The sequence below is a fragment of the Sitophilus oryzae genome, unplaced genomic scaffold (genome assembly GCF_002938485.1).
Source record: "Sitophilus oryzae breed Bouriz unplaced genomic scaffold, Soryzae_2.0 scaffold_154_pilon_pilon, whole genome shotgun sequence".
NCBI classification, from domain to species: Eukaryota; Metazoa; Arthropoda; class Insecta; order Coleoptera; family Curculionidae; genus Sitophilus; species Sitophilus oryzae.
The window spans coordinates 702,838-717,505 of record NW_022146225.1 but is presented as its reverse complement, the minus strand read 5'-3'; the positions used below and the strand labels follow the sequence as shown (position 1 = coordinate 717,505).

Below are 14,668 nucleotides of genomic sequence, written 5' to 3'. Positions count from 1 at the left end.
TATTAATGTTGTTTTATTGAATGAAAAGAATAGGTACTTTTTAATTCAATAATATTATAAGTAGTCTAAATATTATAAAATAATTCTCGTATAAGTAATAAATATTATTTTTGAAAAAATAAATATTATTATTTTTTTTTCCCAATTAACATTTTGTAAAAAATAAGTATTTTTTACAAAATGTTAATTGGGAAAAGGAAATAAGTGGCATTTTGACTTACAAATTTGTAAAAAAAAACATATTATAGTTGGTGTAAATGATTACTAGCATATAAATTAATTTTTTTATAATGACCTATCATTTGAAAAATAAGGCCTCTTAAAAAACCTACTCTTAATTAAAAAAAAACAGCATAAAATTGCAATTTTTTTCACAGTTTTTCTAAAATATTAACAGTAATATTAAATTTTGATATTTAGATTAAAAATACTATCAGAAATATTTGGACACTTTATTGGAGCAATTTTAATGATTTTTGATTTACTGGATTCATTACCACTCTGAATAGAGCAAAATAATTATTAAAATTTCGAAATAAATATACAGAAAAAAATAATATACAAAAACTCTGCCATCTTCCGCAATTGACAGCTCACGTCAAGCAAACCTATCGCTTATTTGTAATTAGTAATGTGCACTATAAATCAGTAACAAACTAAACATTATAGAAAATAAATTCCACGAAAAATGGTCGAAAAATAGCATACTCAAATCTAGAAAAATATCTATTGAAATATAAACGAAAATATAGCCAAGAAATGAGAGCAACATTCTAGATTGTTTTTAGAAATTCTCAATAGACTGTATATCATGAAAAATAAAACTTTTTTTACATTTGAATAGGAGGTTTACCAAATCTTATTGTTAATTTTTTGAATTATATAAAATGAGGTCATAATCTAACCTTTAATAAGAGACATAGATCTTTTTAGTACTGGCCCACTTTTGCTCTGACCATATAATTTGCTGTATCATCATTATACTATTGCACTGGGCTTATAATATTTAATGTAGTAATCCAAAAATTACTAAAAAAAATTATGTTAATTATATATTGATTGACTGAAATACCGAAACAATTTTCAAGTTTACATTTCCCCCCAATTATATAACAAAATACAATTATTAGATTAAAAATACTAATTGTACGAAGAATATCAAAGTGGTTGCCTAAGATACATGCAAGATATAGGTGATCGGACAATGAGAAATAATAATGCGTATATAAGATGATTTTCTTATATAGTATGTAACAGTGATGCAATGTTAATTATGTTTGATCACGATAAAGCTCTTGATACTATGTAAAGAGTTGTTAAAAATTTGGAAACAATTTGTTCTATTAATTGCTAGTAAACTAACACTGATTGCAACAGAGTCTAATTGGAAATTGTTGGAAATTTATAAGGTGAATTGAACGCCAATTTTTCATAATAAAAAAAAGGAAACTCATAAAATGTAGCTGGAAACCAGAAGTTCTGAAACTGAAATAGCAAAGCATGTTTGGATATACAGCTTATATCCAAAATTATATATTATCTTAAATAAGTTAAAAAACATAATACTTTTATAATATGGCAACATGGGTAGTAGATTAAAATTAAAGAAACAAAAACATTGAAAACATGCAGTAGTTCTAAAAAATTTAAGCAAAAAATATATTTTTTAATTTTTCTAAAAAAAATATTTCTTGTATCGAGGTCTGCCAGTCCTAAAAATAGTTTCTCTTATTTAAGACTTGTCCTGTATAAGAATGTTACAGGATATTTTGAAATCAATGCCTTATTTAAGCAGATACATGAATAAATGTCTTAAAGCTCAACCAAAGAATTTTTTAACCTAGTTTTAATTTTTGTATTTGGAAAATATACTAAAATTTAAAAGAATATATCATTTAGTGATCAAACAGTATATAGGCTGGAAAAAAATACAATACAGTCGAAAGAAAAAAACAGCGTCAGGATTGGCTTGAAAATAAAAAATCGCTGTCATTCTATACGTAAAATTATATGAAGAATGTCAAAGATCATCATTTCCAAGCCAATTGTCACCATAGTCCCAATAGTACATTTTTGATAATGTAACTGTAACATCAAAATATTTTTTAAAATAGTATATTTTGTTTAAAAATATCTACATATATAGGTAAAAAGTTAATAGTAGTTACCCTAGTGATAAGATAACTCAGTAAATATTTGTAAATTTATAAATATAATAGAACAGCATTTTCTTGACAATAAAAAGACTGAAAATAAAAAATGTTAAAGTATGAATTTTGTAGCTTTGTTGAAAAAATAACAAGTGGCATCTTCTGGTAATACAGTAAACTATACAAAGATTTACATATTTTCATACCTTGGCGTTCAAGAACTGGCAGGTACTACCTCGATTCAAAGAGAAAGGCATAGATGGTACTACCAGTTTTAATGTATCTATGCTTGTTATTAACTAAAATGCTATATTTTTTATTCTCAGAATCTACAGGGTGAGCCTTAAATAAGTGCAAATATTTCCAGGGTTGGTAGATCTCGATAAAAGAAATATATTTTTTCTTTACCGTTCTTCAAATAACTCCAAAATAACCGAATTATTTTACTGTAAAAATTTACGAAAAAACTATTTTTTTTTTGGTTAAATTTTGAGAACCACTGTATTTTTTCTGGGTTTTTTTTCTTGTAAATTTAATCTAATACCTATGTTGCCAAATTATGAATATAATAATATTATGTTTTTTAACAAAAAACTTCATAGTTTCAAAAACTTTTTCTCGCGAAAAAGCCTAATAGACGTGTTTCTGGGGTCGAAATATACTACCCCTAAAATATTTGCACTTATTTAAGACTTACCCTGTATATGTCATAAAACTGTCATTCAAAAAATACTTACAATAATGATAGCATTCATTTATTTTAATTAGAAGTACCGCTATAATAATAGATATATCCTCTTATTTTTACGATATAACCAGAGTACATAACTTTGTATATACAGAGTGGCCCTAAGTCCAAAAAATGCTCCATTTCAGGTTTCCTAAATGCGATCTTTAGGATTATAATTTTAGTAAAATACGTTGGTACGTTGGTACTATAAGAGCACAAATTTTATAAATATTTTCATAGACACACAGGGTGATTCAAATATAGTTTTGCTCCAAAAATGTAATATGCCTATGAGTATAGTAGTATAACCGAAAAAAAACGGTGTCAAAACAGCTGGAGATTGACAATAGATGATAATTTTGGCGGGGCCAATCTCTAGATGTCATTTACTAAAAATTGTCATAAAATTTGTCAAAAGTTAACACTAATAATTATAGGAAGATATTATAAAACAAAGAATAGTATCTTTTTTATTGCAGATACACAAATCTATTTCCAAAAATTATTTTTTCTCGAATTTTAAAGTAGTTACAGGGTGAGTCAACAATAGAGTCCATTATCTCATTTGTTTACAAAAAAAATGTTTAATATAAAAGTTATAGGGATGGTTAAGATACACATTTTAAAATTATTATAGAGTATACAAAGTGCTTCAAAAAAGTGTGGCGGCTATAACATATGTTTTTTTAACCAAACCAAACCAGCACCCTATTTTTTATTTTATTTTTAGATTATGCGTAAAATTCCATAACTTTTTTGTATATAATGTTATATACCTAAAATTAATAGTTTTTGTAATATTTCAATTTATTTAAACAAATGTTAAATTGCAGTGTGGTAAAAATTGTCAATGGTGCCATTGTTTCTGAAGTTGGAGTACCAAAATTTGGTAGGAGAGTTTTATAGAGATGAAAAAAAGATATATTATGTAAAGATATTTTAGTTAAATGATACAGGGTGTTCAAAATATATGAATTTCAACTACTTAAAATTAAAAAATCACAAATTTTTTAAATGGGACACCCTATATATTATCATTTTTTCTGATAGATTTGACAAAACTTTTCAACTTTTATTAATTATGTCATATCCCTATTTTTAATAGTTTGCGATTTATTCCCATTTTTACTATTTTACCCATATTTTCAATACAATTACCCTATAAAATCATAGTTGCCATGACAAAACCAAGCTATTTATTACTTACCTTTAACAAGTAGCTTCATAATTAGTTACAATTGCTGGTATTAGTTAAAATTAATTAACTTTACTCAAATAAACTAAATCGCAGTAGTGAATTTCTTGGTGTATTTCTATATTATGAAAGATGACACTTGGGATTTTTCTGTCGGGGCGAATAGTCATTGATTTAGTAATACTAGATTACCTAATTGCTGAAGACTACTGATATATGAATTTTCTTCGACATACAGTAAAGTTTTTTCTCGTAGTAATTCTGGTTTATAATTCATTTGGTAAAGCCAATATTACTACTGCCGCGAAACCGTCCCATTACACACTGAAGATGTTTTCTAGATAATATACATACATCTATCCTAATAGTAGTTAGCAAAGTACTGTATAATATATAGTACTGAACTAAAAAATGTGGTTTTATAAGCTTGACCGTGTATATCAATCACATTGACTAATTCATTTCAAGAAAATCTGTAACTATTATCTCTACCATTTATACTTATTACAACAAATTAAACTAAAATTCAAATCTTGTTCTTAACTTGCTTAACAGACATGAAATTGTGATAATTATTACTTTTTGTCATGGCAACTATGATGTTATAGCGCAATTATATTAAAAATATGGGTAAAAATAGAAAAAAATGGAATAAATCGCAAACTAATAAAAATAGTCATATGACATTCTTAATAAAAGTTGAAGAGTTTGGTAAAATCTATCAGAAAAGATGATAATAGAAAGGGTGTACCATTTAAAAAAATTGAAATTCCTTAATTTTAAGTAGTATAAATTCCTAAATATATTTTGAACACCCTGTAACATCTACTAAAATATGCGCTACGCCGACGCGGAGGCATCAGTCTAGTGTGAGCAATCGGAGCAAACACACCTCTGAAGATGCTAGCCACTCGTGCTAGCGAAACGTTAGGAAGCAATTCTAACCGACGACGGCCTAATAACCCGAAAAACCAAAATTCTTCAAACGATGGCCGCGAAAGCCTAAACTACTACAAAAAACTATTAATTTTAGGTATATAACATTATATATAAAAAAGTTATGGAATTTCACGCAAAATCTAAAAATAAAATAAAAAATAGGGTGTTGCATTTAAAAAAACATATGTTATATTCGCCACACTTTTTTGAAGCACCCTGTATACTGTATAATAATTTTAAAATGTGTATCTTAACCATCTCTATAACTTTTGTATTTAATATTTTTTTGTAAACCTCGATACAAATGAGATAATGGACTTTACTCTATCATTGACGAACCTCGAGCCAGAAAAGTACGAGTTAAGTAAAAGACGCCTAAGGCTTGACCTCGACAAAATTATCATCGTTCGTCATTCCTCAGCCGTCTTTGACGCCGTTTTTTTTTCGATCGTATATATGCGTTCTCTTTGGAAAGGAAAATATCAATAATCAGTATAAAATTTAACCCTTGTATAACATGAGCAAAACGTATGCAAATTATTGTATTAATGGCCACAATTCGCATCCACTTCTATTAATAAAAAAAATATTTTTTATTTGTCATATTAAGAATCAAGATTAGCATCATTTGTTATATCATTTTTAATGAGGTTCAAAACGAAAACTGAATAATTATTATAATTACTTGTTTATTGTTAACTCCATACATATAACACTAACTATAGTTCCCATTAATATTGTTTTAGGTTATGTAACATGGTTTACTACATTTAATATTTGATTTTTAAATCATAAGCTTGAGTAACACAAAAAAATCTGAACAAAAGTATTCTTCGTGGAAGGTTAATGAAGAAGACAAGTACACATATTCAAAATTTTAATAAAAGAATTTTAAATCTATTTGAATGAAGCTTCAAGGTTGAAAATGTCATTAAACCATAATTAAACAAAAAAAATCCTTTAAAAAAATATTTATTTTTGGCAGTTTTAATTACACTGTATTGAGCAATACCTTAATAATTACAATTCATACAAAAATCATAATAAAAATAATACAAAATAAAGCTGATTTAGCATTAAAATAATAGTTTACAGAAAATTTCGAATATTTTCACTTCTCAGTACAAATATCCACCATTTTCGTCAACAGCCTGTTGTCCAGGCTGATTCTGAGATCCTGAAGAACTTCCTGGAGTACTGGGAGTACTCTGAGATCCGAAAGATCCAAATCCAGGAGCAGATCCACCGTTTTGGGAACCTTGCGCGTTAAAAGGCTTGGCAGGTGGGTTGTATTGGTAAGGTGCGGAATATCCTGAGCCAGAAGAGCTTGGTTGAGCTGGTCCTGAAGACGATGAACCGCAAGATTGTCCGAAACCGTTTGATCCACAGCCAGATGACGAGCTTCCTGTTTGAGAACCAGATCCAGAGTTACCTCCGAAGGAACCGAAGCTGGATGAACCTTGAGGAGCACCGTATGAAGTGCTAGGTCTGGCAGATCCAGAAGAGAATGATCCAAAGTTAGTTGGTGCAGGACTTGGTCCAGAAGGAGCACCATATGAGGGGCTAGGACTGCTAGATCCAGAAGGGGACGATCCAAAGTTGGTTGGTGTGGGACTTGGTCCAGAAGAACTTCCTGAAGGTGCTTCTACTTCGTAGGTGTCATCATTTTGGGCACTTGGTGCATTGTATTGATAATTTGATCCTCCCTGAGGTTTGCCACTGAAGGAATTGGTGTTGTATCCTGATGAGGATGGTGAGAACGAACCATGTCCTGAAGATTTGGCGCCAAAACCTGATGATCCAGAGCTTGGTTGAGAACCGAATGATGGCTGAGTGGGTTGGGCAGATTGTGAGGTCGAACCCTGATTAGAAGAATATGAACTGGCAAAGCTGGATGCACCACCGTTTCCAAAACTGTTTTGTTGGTATCCACTATTGCTTGGTTGCTGGTTGGAAGACTGGTATGAACTTCCAGGATAGCTGGATTGACCTGAAGGAGCAGCTGATGAAGGAGCAGAAGACCCAGCGTTGTATCCAAAGGTATTTTGAGAGCTACCAGATCCAGAAGCGCTGTTTACTGGAGCCAAATACTTGTTGGAACTGCCAGAAAACTGACTCTTAGCGTAAGGCGAAGATCCTTGGGAACTAGGTGCGCCAAACGAATTTTGGGATGAAGGAGATGATTTTCCAAATCCTTGAGAACCGAAAGATCCAGATGATGGAGCTCCATAACTAGAAGAAGGACCTGAAGATGTACCAGACTGTCCAAAAGCTGAAGCTTTAGGAGCACCGTACTGAGAACTAGAAGAAGGAGAAGACGTACTTCCGAAACTGTTGGAGCTGGAGTAACTGTTAGGTGTATTGGAAGAACCGGATTGTCCAAAAGCTGAGGGTGATGGGGCACCGTACTGAGATCCAGAGGAAGGAGAGCTTGAAGAACTTGATCCAAAGTTTCCGGAGTTAGAGTAGCTATTAGGGGCATTTGAAGAACTGGCCTGTCCAAAGGCAGAAGCTGTGGGGGCTCCATATTGGGAGCTAGGGGATCCAGATGAAGTGCTTGGTCCAAAGCTACTAGATTTAGAGTAACTAGAAGGAGCATTTCCAAAGGATGAAGTTGATGGAGCTCCATATTGAGAGCTAACAGGTCCAGAAGAACCACTGTTAGAGTAACTATTAGGAGCATTATTAGAGGAACTGGCTTGCCCGAAAGCAGAAGCCGAAGGAGCTCCATATTGAGGACTGGCAGAACTGCTTGGTGCAAAGCTACCTCCGTTTGAATAGCTACTAGGGGCACTGGATGAACTAGGAGATGAAGGAGCACCATATTGGGAACTAACAGGGCTTGAACTTCCTCCAAAACCTGGAGCGGAAGATCCAGAGTTTGAGTTAGGTGCTGCCAGTCCTGCATCGAAGGATTTCGTGTTCACTGGTCTGTTGTTTGGAGGTAGGTATTCCAAATGGTCCAATTTGTCACATTGTGTGAAGCCAATTAGGGCCAGGGCAACAACAAACTAAAAAAAATGAAATAATGTATAAAAAATCTATAATTTTTAGTACTATTCTATAATACTTAAAAAAATAGTGTCAAATATATGTTTTTTTAGTAAAGTTCTTGACTGTAACAATGAAAACTATTAGTAACTTATATCAAGCTCATGTCAATTAATAACTTAACAAAGGGTTGAAATATCAATGTCAAAACTCGGAGTGAACCTGCTGTATGATGGTATTCTTTCTATGTATGACGGTAACCTGTATGACGGTATTCTTTTTAATAAAATTAGATTAAGAGTCTATTACGCTGTACTATTGGGGTCGCTCTCTGGGGTCGGGTAAAGCGGGTGTGGGGCCGAAGAAAATATATATTATATTTCAGAAATTTGCCTAAGGCTTAGCCCGATCCTGAACTTTTATTAAGGCTTGATTAAGGTTTGCAGAGCTTCAGCATTTATCATAAAATAGCGAGCAATTTGTTACAAAACCATATAAATTATATATCACTGTAATCACAAAACTTCAATCTATTTCCGTATTGTAACGGACCTTTAAATTATGTCTTTATTTTCGACAAAATTTAGTCGAAACATAAGGAATATTTTGTTGATGTTTGACTGTCAAAATCTTCAAAATATAGTAATAGTAGTATAATTCTTTATCTTTAATTTCCTTTTTCATTTGTGTAAAAATACCTAGCCAATTTTACATAAAACATTAAATGCCGAACGGTTATTTTGCTACTTTTTCGGACTAGTAATGGACTCTTAAATATGAAAAATTTTCAAAATTCCGCCAAAAATATATTGAAGAAAATTTAATAATTATTAGCAAAAACTATTAAAACATCAAACGATGTTGTGAAGTGTTACAATTTCATAACATTGACATATTAGATAATAAAATTAGGTATACGACACTAAGTAAAGAATGCAAACGATAGTTAAAAGATATATTTTACAAATTAACATAAATAAACTCTGTATACTTACCGACTTCATCTCGAGAAAGCCACTTATTTAAGTAGCTGTAGTGTCCCAAAAAAGGACAATATTTTATTAATGAGATGGTTTGAACGAAACCACTCAACTGATAATTCCAAAAATGGGCGTCACATTTTTATACGCGCAGAAATCGGCCATCTCCCACTATAACTGACACATCTTTTGCCACTAATGAGTTATTGAGCATTAATTAGTACTATTTTAGAGCTTTTAAAAAAATACACACACCGTACAAGAACACACACATACACAAAAATATCCGATATTGAATCTATTAAAAAAAAAGATATAGAAAGGATCGTGATTGTTTGTAACCTTTATTGTCGAGGAATATCCGCGCTATATGCAATTTTTTATGTGCGTGTGATGATCTCAATGCTGACATTTTTAAAATTTACTGAAGATTGTTTGACGTACGATGCGTCAGGACAGGATCGTAATTCAAATATGTATAATTTATTGTCCAGATGGTTTAATTTATACGTTTTATTTTTTTTAATCATTAAACTTGTGACTAAATGAAAATTGGCAATCATTTAACCACTCTAACAATTTATTTACATCATTAATGTCGCATAAATATAATACAATATTTTTCTGTCCCAACCACCGATAGTTATTTTTTATACAAGACGATAAAATTGGCGAGTGAATTAATTTCGGGAGACGACGTATGCAGAAAATATTATTTCAAGGAATTTATTACGAGTAGAAAAAATATTGTGCTGGGTTGGCGTTGGTTTCTATGCAATTTGACAAATAAATAAAGCTGTCTCTTTAGTTGTCAGTTTTGAGTCAATATTTTTTAATTTTCTTTCGTGTCGATTGCTGATTAAATTGGAACCAGAAATGGCTCAAAATGAAATAAGTAAATTGCCAACAGATATTCAGGCTGAGGCGACAAACGCCATATCCAAACTACTTCCATTTAAATCCCGAATAACTTATTAAAAGGAATACAAAACATTTTCAAAAATGGAAGCAATTAAAAAACGTGCGAGAAGAAATAAAGTTTTTAACCTATCCACGCTGTTAAAGTATCATTTAATCTGCCTTAGCGGTTAAAGTACTATTTTTGATAGATATAAGGCAATTTTAACAGTTGCTATGGAAAAAGGTATTTTTGTATTCCTTTTGGTAAATGGATTCACTTTTAGATGGAAGTAACGCTTGTTGATATTCGTCGCCTTTTTTTTAATATTTCCTCCATTTTAATGGAAACGCACTCGAACGTGTGCCGAATTTGTGCGAAAGGCCTTTTTTTGATAAAAAACTGAACTCGAAAGACATCAACTGTCAATTTATGAACAGGTCATTTAATACAATAGTAACCTGGCAGCAAACAAAGTTCCTACCTGTATATATTGAGATCATCCCGACAGAAATTATCATAGATTATCATTTCAAAGGTTACTCAACTCCATTTTTTTTCGTTAGAGAGGGCTTTAAAGATTCTTTATATTTACGATTATTCCGAGGGTTATTATATTATAGACTAGCGTGTACCCGCGACTTCCCGTCGAATTAATCATTTGTAATGGTGATGATAAAGTAAAGCAAGAATTTCCATTAACATACAAACTGGATAAAATTTTCTCACATTTATGTCAGCATGAGAAAAAACAATCGAGAAACCCCTCCTTATCGAACCTCTACACCCCACAACATTAAGCAGTTTAAGCAGAATCGTGATTACTCAATGGTCATATTTTATGAAACACCCTGTATAAATTTTTTTAGAAATCTTGAAATATGTAAAACAACAAAATAAAATATCCGTGTTTAAGAGTTTTTCCGAAAAGCTCACCGGTTTTTAAATAAAAAATATTCTAACATTTGAGGGGTGGTTTCACCCCCTTAGAATTCGACTTTCGAAGAATCCCTTCTTATCGAACCTCTACACCCTAAAGTCAATCCGTTTTCCAAAAATCAGCTTTTTACGTCAAGCGCTTTAAGTAGGATCGTGATTAATCAATGACCAGATTTTTCGAAACACCCTGTCTACATTTTTAAAAAATCTTAAAATAACATATTATTACAAAAAAAATATACAAAATAAAATATTCGTGTTTAAGCGTTTTTTCGGAAACTTGACCGTTTTTTTAAATAAAAAATATTGTAATATTTGAGGGGTGGTTTCACCCCCTTGGAACTGGAATTTCGAATAATCCCTTCTTATCGAACCTCTACACCCTAGAATCAACCTGTATGCCAAAATTGAGCTTCTTACGTTTGAGTGGTTTGAGCAGGATCGTGATTAATCAGTGAGTCAGTCACTTAAAGATTTTATACATACCTATATTAGTATAGATTATATCATATATCTATCATTTGAATATTATAGTATATTAATAATATCTATATTTCAGGTAAGAATTAAAAGAAGACGAGTACATATTTATAAATAAACAAAAGTTACTAATATTTGGATACTAACGAAACGCATTACATAAAGAACCTAATAAACTATTAATGTATTCATTTATTGTTTAAGCAGCAATAAACGAATCAGTGTTTTTTTTCTGAAGAAAGATATCCTAATTCTATCAGTAAACTCGAAAAAAGGTCGTCTAAACCAAATCATTCTGGTGAAATAATAATTCATTCATAAATTTTCCAAATAATTTGTTCTATTTGTTTGTAAAAACCCGGTAGTTTCGTATACATACTTGTTGACTTTATTTTCGCTTTCAGAAAAAAAGGTATACAGGGTGTCATTGAAAGGGTGTAAAAAAAACAAGAGTTCTTTTTTTGTAGGAAAGGGTATGTAGTTTTCAAAAAATGAACCCACGGTGCAAAAAAAATAACCTCAAAAAAGATATTCACAAAACAACCCTCTACCCTTGCAAAAACTGCCCTTTCCGCTTTTCCAAATATTTTTTCAGTATCACAATTTGATTTAGGGTCAAAATTTATGGCAGAGCATTTTTTTTCGAAATTTTATCTCGTTTTTTAAGTCTACAATTTCAAAACAACCGTTTTTTAAATTCACCCTTTCAGTGCCCCTAACTCCCTTAATATGCATTGTCCGCCCGATACTTATAGGAACTTTTTTTACTATTTTTAGGAGTACTATCACCCCCCGATTTTTACACCATTTCAATGACACCCTGTATATTATTTTTATTTAGTCTTTCGAGGGTTGTTACTTCTTCGTAGAGCATTTTAGGGCATATGTTCAAGGGACCTTTTTGTTTTATTTTTATCTATAGAATCACCCACCAAAATAAGATACACTATTTTTTTGAAACCCTGTATATCATAACTATCAAAAAACTAAGTACACCTCTGCAAAATCAACAAAGAATTAAATCAAAATGTTTGTTCTCAACCGCCGGAACATCTTTATAGAATTTTAAAATAAATTATCGCCGGTAGTACGAGACAGAATAGTACCTATTAATACGCACTTACATACGTGTATGAATGAAAAATAATAATGATTCCCAGTAACCGAATTTTTTCTAATTGATTTCTTACAAACAGCCACAAAAAATCTTACAGATTCGCATACAAAACAGTCAATTTGTCTATTTACCTAGCAATAAACTTAAAATTCAAGAACTTCGGTATTTTACGTTCATTCAAACATCACGTATGTTTATTAGTCGTATTGGTAAGCTCTTCCTTGATGGGTTATATAAAAAAATATTAATTTAAGATTTAGTGAATATTAGAGTGTGTCCTAAGGTCAAAATATTTATAATACAAGGTGAGAAAAATTTAATAGTAGTATTATCCAAATATGTATGCGAGATTAAGTTTGGAGTTTCAAATTGTGTTACTGTGTAGAGGATGGGTCAAATTCGACGAAATATTGGTGTATGGAGCTCAATTTTTATCAAAATCATAATGGTGAAAACCGCACATCAGTATCTGTTACCGTTCCGGAGTTACGGGGTGTTTTTCCAAAATGTTTATTTTTTTAAAAATCGCTGTAACTTTTTTGCTATGTAAAATTTTGTATTTTTGTCAAAACATTTCCAAAGCACCTTTTTACGTAGAATTTAATGGTTTAAATATATATTTTTTTTAAATTAATAATTTAAGAATTATCAACAGAAAATTTGATTTTTTATATGGGACACCCTATATATTTTTAAACTATATTTAACATCAACACATTTAAAATATATCTAATAACAATAAAAATTAATAGCAAACCAAAACATGAGATTTTCCTACAAGTGTTCGACATATCAACCGTCTTCTGTTATGGACAGAAGACCGTTTTTGAACATTTCTCGCGGAATTCATTAACTCAGTGGGGATGAAAGATACCCTCGCATAATGGCTAAGTACTTCTAATTCTTGTCTAGAACCTTTATTCTTCCGTAAAGATAAAAATCCACTAAGGATAACAGGCACTAAGTCCGGCGGCCTCGACGGCCAACAGCTGGGACCTTGGTTAGCTATTCAATTATTCTCGAAATTCGCTGCAAAAATTTGCTGATAACTTCAGCGTTCTGGGGCGGTGCCTCGTCTTGCCGGAAAAATATGTTTTCGAGTTCCACTAGGGGCAGATCATCAATAAGGGGTCCAAAGCCTACTAGTTTAAAAGTGGCAAACTTATAAAAATTATCTATTTCGAAGGGGACTATAACAAGATATCAAGTGTGTTATATTTTCGGAAAGATTATTTTAAGTTATTTTAATTAAATTAAAAATATACACGGTGTCGCAAATAAGAAATCAATTTTTCTATTGATAACTCTTAAATTATCAATTTAAAAAAAATATATACTTAAACCATTAAATTAAAAAACCAAGAAAGGGGGACACAACAGATCTATAAGTAAAAGCTTTAGTTTCGTGGACCAATCAACTTTTATCAGAAATCAAAAGGTAACTGTGAAAGGAACAAGGGACTGAATTTTTTTCTGAAATAAATATAAAAGTTGATAACTGTTCCTAGGCAATCGTGTTTTATATATACTTTGGAATATTTTGAAACTCTCTCATTATTTATTCTTTTAATTTATATTATGCTATATTGTTTAGCATATAAGTGCATCTACTATATTTCAGTGTAGTATAACTTTAAGAAAAAATCATTTCGCAAGATTACAAGGTTGCCTTACTTACATAAAATAGGGAACTGAGAATATATATGTATCCTAATCATTTATCTAAATAAATATATCGAAAGCATAAATAGTGAAAGATATATGTATGAGTGTTTGCAAGTTTTTAGAGAGTATACTATGTCGAAAGAAGATAACAAAAACAATATGGTTTTAATTATATTATATTATGGCCAGTTAAGAAAATAATTTACACGATAGGAACACTTTCGATTGTTGTTTTAAATAAATGTTTATAGACTTCGCTAAGAAGTGTATTTGTATAAGTAATTTAGGTTCTTCAAGGATGTCTTCTATACAGAGAGAGGTTAAGTTATTATGTTCTTATTTGTATTATACGTTTATTTATTGAATATACATATAATAATCATATTGTGGTATTTTTGAAGCACCTATATTCGTTGATGAGGTTTAAAAATAAAAATAAAAGGATTTCGTACGTCATTTACGAATATGATCACCGCTAGTCGTTTCCTAGTCAGTTTGACGCCGTTTTTTCGATCTTCCGGTATATTTTCTTTATTTAGACATGGCGTCTGCCGCGAAGCAGTTAACGATATTGAAAGTAAATT

The 14,668-nt window shown here is 30.9% G+C and overlaps 1 protein-coding gene across 1 annotated transcript; it reads right to left on the bottom strand.

Annotated features, from left to right (window-relative positions):
- Nucleotides 1-5,978: 5,978 nt before the first annotated feature.
- Nucleotides 5,979-9,252, bottom strand: LOC115879007 (hornerin-like). Its single transcript, XM_030895633.1, has 2 exons — nt 9,001-9,252; nt 5,979-8,025 (listed from the first exon to the last, which is right to left on the bottom strand). Exons 1-2 carry the CDS (start codon nt 9,007-9,009, stop codon nt 6,133-6,135), a joined length of 1,902 nt encoding a protein of 633 aa, XP_030751493.1. The 5' UTR covers nt 9,010-9,252; the 3' UTR covers nt 5,979-6,132.
- Between the last annotated feature and the right edge of the window lie 5,416 nt (nt 9,253-14,668).